This window comes from Quercus suber, unplaced genomic scaffold (genome assembly GCF_002906115.3).
Source record: "Quercus suber isolate HL8 unplaced genomic scaffold, Cork oak 2.0 scaffold_262, whole genome shotgun sequence".
In the NCBI taxonomy this organism is placed as follows: domain Eukaryota; kingdom Viridiplantae; phylum Streptophyta; class Magnoliopsida; order Fagales; family Fagaceae; genus Quercus; species Quercus suber.
The window spans coordinates 285,324-292,405 of NW_027069718.1; the positions used below are offsets into that span (position 1 = coordinate 285,324).

The following is a 7,082-nucleotide window of genomic DNA, read 5'->3' on the forward strand; positions in this document are numbered from 1 at the left end:
ATATGTCAATTGGTCTAGTAGTTATAAAGACAATGTAGTTTTTGTTTTCTTTAATTCGTTTTTTGAACATGTTAATATCAAACTAGACAACTTTTGTATACTCGTTGGAATTTAAAAGATGATAAATTCCATAAAAAATTATCTTGCAAATATACATATGTGAAAGTTTTTTTTTTTTTTTTTTTTTGAGAAGTTACATATGTGAAAGTTGATAATTTTATATAGAATATATTTATAAATTACGACCTACTCTACTATCAAAAATATTAACGTCTATATTTGTATATGTGCATTTATGCATTTGTGTGATGGTTTATCTTGACTCGAGACTAATATATTAGTATCAAAATTTGGCCCCCCCACACAAAAAATCCTAGCTCTGCCCTTGTCCAGACCTTTTTTCCTTGTGGATTCAAGGAACCCTCTTGGATTCGAGGTTATTTTCATGAACAAAAACGTGTTTTGTTTCTTGTTTTTTTTAGAAATAGATGTGTTCTGCTTCTTGACACTTCCGCATCTCATGTTAGAAGCTTCTTTTTGGATACTTGAACCATAGGTCTTGCCACCTACACCCCACAGGTCACAAGCACTTATACTTGTAAAGTAACTATCGTATCAGTAGTGTACGGTGATGAGCTATGACAATTTTAACTTTACTAGAGTATAGACTCATAAGCTTGAAAGTTTCTAAAACTGAGGAAAATAAATTTATTACTCCCATTAAAAGGCTTCTATTTCTATAGTTTGTCATAACAAAAAACAATAACCCAAAAAATATACAATTAGACCCTGTATTATTTTTTTCTTAAATAATAATTTTGACAGCAGAACTCTTTTCAAGAATTACCAAAATATTTACTTGTATGAATGTTTTCACCACCTTGTTAATACCTTTGCTCTAGAGAAATAAAGAAATTGGCATGCATCCTCTCTCTCTCATTGTGTTTGTGTGTCAGTAGAATCAGAGTCACATTTGTCCTGTGGTGAGTCCATATAACATTCAGGTTGATAGTTGCAAACTGAAGTTTCCAAGGGCAAACAGCTGTCTCAGTCAGCAGTGGTAATGTAAGTGTGATATTCTAGACATCAATGAAACAGTCTGGTCACCTGTCCTGGCTTCTGAGTTACCAAGCATCATTTTGTGAACCAGGCAACAACATGACGATTTCTGTAAATTCTTATCATCTCATGGATTTAAGTAACACTGGAGTATGCGCGGAGGGAAAATACTTTGAACTCTACTCATTTATAAACAATTTTTGTTTGAATGCAATAGTTGTGTTTGGTTTCTCTAATTCCTTGGCTATGAAAAAGCATTCAATGACGCTTTTAACAGTTTCTTTGGGGATCTTTTTTTATCAAGGCACATGAAAGATTCACTTCTGGTCAATTAGACGAGTAGCGTCGCTTCAAAGTATAGACTATAGAGGAAATTTTAAATAAATAACAAAGAAAAGAAAGAGAGAAGGAAAAAGCTGGTCTCAGTAACACTGGAATTTCAATAAATGAGTTTAAAAATCTTAATGGATTCTTGTACTGGGAGCTTCACATCACAGAGCAAACTATATGCAGATATATCTGTAAGGGCTCCTGTTTTTTACATTTTTTTCCTTGACTCATATATGCATGTTGATTTTAAACAAGAAACTGCATGGTACACGCGCTTTGCAACACAGGAATATGCACCAACCTCACATTACTATATTAGTGATGTGCTTTGTCGATCCCTTGTAACGTTTGATGTAAGGAACACAATTTATTATCAAAAAAAAAGATGTAAGGAACACAATTATGGATAAGGTTCCTCAATGATTCAGCACGATTCTTGATGGTTGAGTTGCTAGAAATTGGTGTTAAGGATCTTAGGATTGGGCATGCATGGCTAATCACAAACAGCAGAAGCTTAGCCTTTGTGTCAACCCTTTGTCGTAAACAAGAACTCAAGTCACATCCATGCATGAGTACACCTGCGGCTCCACATGCATACCGGGGTGGTCATAGAACCACCCTGACTTGCACCTGCTTTACAAAAAAAATTGTATATATATACTTGCTAAAAATATATTATTTGCTAAACTAACCTATTGCAACTACTATAATAAAAATGTTGAACACCCTGACTTAAGAATTACAAAAATTTTGGCAAAAATTTTGGTTCAACAAAAATTAAAAAAATGTTACATTCACAACATTTTTACAATAATTTCACAACAAATTCAATGTAATAAATTGTTAATAATTCTAATTTGACCCAAATAACGATATTATTTTTTTACCCACCAATAATAGTTTTTTGTATAATATTTATTGTACAAATATTGTAAACGTAGCATTACTCCAAAATTAATTATGCCCCCTAAACATAATCCTTAATCCCTTTTATAAATTAAAAAAAAAAATTAAATAACAACAATAAATATTAGCCCAAATAACAACAAACATAAACCAAACAAAAAATAAAACAAGACCAAACAACAACAAGTGAACATTTTGTTCAACAAAAAGCCTATTATAAAATAAAAAGATAAAAATCGCTAATTATTTAAATTTGTAGAACATTCAACCTATTTAATAAAATAATCTCTAATTTCATTTTTCCTTAAAAAATGGTACTAAGACAAATATTGTGGCTGTGAGTTCTTTTTTATAGTGACAATAGTTATACTCTTTTTGGCTTTACAATCGCAACAATTTTGCTCTCCTTAATGACTTAATTTACAATTGTAGCAAATATTCGAGTTATCGCTTTATTAGACTTTGTATAATTTAAATTTCTTAATGACCACCTTAAAAACAATTCCTAGAGTCGCTATTGCATGAGTATGAAAAAAACATTATTAAAAAACTACAAAGGACATTGATGTCATACCAATGTCATACCAACTAGAGTCGCTATTGATGTCATACCAAGTCAATTTTTCAAATTTTTTTCCTAAAGTATTTTATCTCATGCAAAAGCACAATGAATGAAATAACAAGGACATTGGAAAAGTTAAATCCCAATAAAGATGCGAAAATGTCATTTAACAATCTTATTATTTTTGGAGGAAGATTTTTTTTATTTTGGCACAATATGAGATTTAAAAGGGATTTGTGTGGCCTAAAAAAAGGGTCTTTGAGCAATTTTTTTAATTTTGGGTAATTTCTGAAAGTTAGAGCTATAATATAATTTTAGGAAGTTTTAGGGTGGGACAATTGTATTTTGGAAAAGTTTTGGGTCCAAAATATAATTTTTTGAAATTTTGAGGTCATAAATGTAATTTAAAAAGGTTCGTGGTTGACTTGTAATTTTGAGAGGTTGTCATTTTCATGATTTTGTATGGATTTGGTGGCTGATGGGTCCAAGTAGATGTTGGGTATCGGACTGGGCTGATGTTATCATGGGTTAGCCTTAATTTGTTTCACAGTTTGGGCTAGAAGAGTTTAAGTGATGGGCTGGACTCTGGAGCTTGTTGGGTTCAACTTGGGGTTGAGTGTTTTTGATTTTCCGATTTGGCCTGGATGGGGAAAGATGGATTAAAAGTTTGAGCTTGGGATTTTAAATGAAGTGGGCTGATTTTTTGCTTTTTGTTTTTTTGAGATAAAAGATAGAAGTGGGCTGATGTTTGAGTTTAATTGAGGTTTGTGTTTGAGATTAGGATAAGTTTTGAGCTTGAGAAAGTTTCAGTTGGGTTGTATCAGGTATGGGCCGAAGGTTGGATTTGGACATTCGATTATTTAGGGTGGCTGATGTTTGTTTTTATTTGTGGGCTTATGATTTTGGGTTAGGCTTATTTTCGGGTTGAGCTTCAGTGGTTTTTCTTTTTGGGTTGGATTGAAGGGAATTCGGAGATGTGGATTTGGGCTTAAATGACCTCGGCTCAAGAGGTGGGGGGTTTCAAAATTTAGCGCAATCACATCATGGTGCTAAAAAATTTAAAGCTTTCAAGTTTTAGAAGCTCAAAAAGTTATTTTATCTATTCTTACATTTCACTTTACAATACACTCTTCATCTCATCTCCTATTTTTAACATACAATTTATTAAAATAATATAAATAACCCAATAAAAATCTTTGAACCAATGAATAAAATACACGCCCACTATGTCCACCACCTGCCCAAACCCGAAGAATCACTTGAACCTAAAGCTCTTCACCCAATAACCGGCCAATTCAAGCGATGGTTTGGTTGGTCATGGGTCGTTGGCACCAGGACTCAAAACTATTGATTTGAGTGGCAGTTTGGCTATCTGAGAAATCGACAAACCCGACCCGCCCGATGACTTGTTCTCTCATTGTGTAAAATTGCGACTTTTGGCAAAAATTCGATAAGCCCAAACTCTAACTCCATCGATATAAGGAGATCTCGGCCAGATCTTGACAAATCCAAAGAGATCACGTCCAAATCTTAATAGATCCAAAGGAATATTAGCTATATCTTGTTAGATCCAACCAGATCTAACGAGATCCAGCAAGATTTTGGCCAAAATCAGGCAAGATTTGCAAACCGAAACAGATAAGACCCAATCCGGCTGGTCTGAAACTCCATTTGGATTAGTTACAGGTTAAGATTTTCTCCACCCGATACTGTCGAGTCAAGTCCTGGTTGGGCACAAACCCAACCTGAACCGACCCATGGGCAGCCCTAATAGCCACAATAACCACACCACAACCACTGGAAAAATTTACCAAACCCAAATATCAAAACTAATCCCATCAAACACCCAACAACCATCACAAAAACTAATCCCAAATCGATCTCACCAACCCCTAATCACAATGGAGCCAAAAACACCAATCAGTGCCGATCTCACAAGCCATAACAAAAAACAAACGTTGATCTTTACTACAACAACAAACAATCTCACAACAACCTTTATAATTGTCACAACCACACCAATTAACCCAAAATCCACCATAATGACCCACAACCACCATAACCACCACTGCAAACCCACGCTGATGATGGTGACACCCAAAAAGATGAAGTTGTTGACAATCTTCCATTGATGTTTGGAGGAGCTCAAGGTTAGGGTTGATGAATTTGAGGCTTTCAGAGGCAAGAGAAAGGGGTTTGAGAGAGAGAGAGAGAGAGAGAGAGAGAGAGAGAGAGAGAGAGAGAGTTGGGAGTAATTAAAAAAATTTAAGATTTGAAAATTTTAGATACAATAGCATTGATGTAGTTTTTTTTTTTTTGATAATTATACTTTGCGCACCTGTGGTTTGCCTCTAATTCTATGTGCCCACCCGTAGTTTAAATTTTGACATTTTGCCCACTTGTAATTCTGACATGAGTGCTCCGTAACCCACCTCAATGTTTTTTGTTACTCTAACACCAAATAAGTAAAAAACACATACCAAAACGGATCAAACAACCAAAAAAATAACAAGAACATGCAAAAATCAACAAACACAAACCCAGGACAGACATAACCCATCAACAAACCTAATAGTCAATATACTTATCTTCTTTATTAAGTAATAACATAACCCATCAACTTCAAGGAAACTACTTGGTACTTCGTAGTCGTACCACACAGTATGTTCACAATGACAAAAAAAAAAAAAAAAAAAAAAAATCAATGCCCTCTTACTTTCTAAGTCTTGTTATTAAACTAAAAAGGATAGAAGGAAGCTTTTCAATTTCGCAAGAAATAAGAATGGCGTTAAAAGTTCTTTCCGCCCTTGACATTGCAAGAACTCAGTTTTACCATTTCAAGGCCATCATCATAACTAGCATGGGCCTCTTCACCGACGCCTATGACCTTTTCAGTATCCCTTTGATTATGTTGTTCATCGGACGAATCTACTACGAGAAGCATGAGTATAGGAGCCCACATGTGGTTGTGTCCATCATGGTGGCCATCGCTGTTCTGGGTACTATCATTGGTCAATTGGTGTTTGGTAGGCTCGGTGATCTAGTTGGTAGGCGCCACGTGTACGGGATCACATTGATGATCATGGTGCTAAGCTCCATTGGATGTGGATTCTCTATATGCACCACAAGGGGCTGTGTTCTAGTGAGTTTGAGGTTGTTCAAGTTCATTATGGGCTTTGGGGTTGGTGAGGACTATCCTTTGTTGGCTACAATTATGTCAGAGAATGCTAACAAGAGGACACGTGGTTCTTTTATAGTTGCTGTGTTTTCAATGCAAGGCTTTGGGATCTTGGTTGCTTCGGTGGTCCCGATGGTCGTTTGTGTAAATTTTTGATGGGTTATGTTTGTCCTAGGTTTGTGTTTGTTGATTTTTGTGTCTTAGGTATGTTATTGTTATTTTTTTTTTTTGTTGTTTGATCTGTTTTGGGATGTGTTTTTTACTTATTTGGCATTACAGTAACGAAAAACATTGAGGTGGGTTACGGAGCACTCACGGCCAGAATCACAGTTGGGCAAAGTGTCAAAATTTAAACCATAAGCGGACACATAGAATTAGAGGCAAACCACAGATAGGCAAAGTGTAATTATTCCTTTTTTTTTGGTGCTAAAATAGTTTTTTTTAGCTATTTTAGCATTATCAATGTGAACGCTCTTAAGTGTATACTAAAAAGGTTGGGTCCACAGGTTGGACTAGGCTTAACTTTGTCCACCTCACCTTAATGAAATTTCCCTTCAACCAATCAGGACTTAGGAAAAATCTAGAGGACCAATGAGACTTAGACACCTGACACCCTTATATCATCTTTTATTTATTTTAAATCTCTTTTGCTTTTCTTTTTCTTTAAATTAAATTAAAAATCCCTAAAACTATCTCTTTACTCTCAAACTCTCCTTCCTAATCCTTGCCAACTATTTGTTAAAAATTTCTAAAACTCTTTCTTTTCCCTTTGTATGTGGGTTTGAGTATTGGATTTTTTGTTTTGAGGGTTCAAAAATTTGAATGATTTGGGTTTGGGTATGATTGTTTAGTAGTGGGTTTGGATCTATATGTATGGGTTTGATTTAGGATTTTGGTTGTTTTTGTATGTATGTTATTAATTTGGGGATTTTTAGGGGTTTTAGGTTTATGTTATTGTGTGTGTGGTATGCTTCTGTGATAGCCAAAAAAGAAGAAGAAAATGTGTACATTTATATGTATAGAAAAATATGTGTTAATGTAAACAAG

General features: G+C 34.6%; 1 protein-coding gene across 1 annotated transcript; it reads left to right on the top strand.

The window, feature by feature from the left end:
* Positions 1-5,639: 5,639 nt before the first annotated feature.
* On the top strand, positions 5,640-6,191 carry LOC111991631 (probable inorganic phosphate transporter 1-8). Its single transcript, XM_024057764.1, has one exon. The coding sequence runs from the start codon at positions 5,640-5,642 to the stop codon at positions 6,189-6,191; it is 552 nt and encodes a 183-aa protein (XP_023913532.1).
* The last annotated feature ends 891 nt before the right edge of the window (positions 6,192-7,082 follow it).

Coding starts and splice junctions, on each gene's coding strand:
- LOC111991631 (XM_024057764.1), top strand. CDS start 5,640: ATGGCGTTAAAAGTTCTTTCCGCCCTTGACATTGCAAGAACTCAGTTT.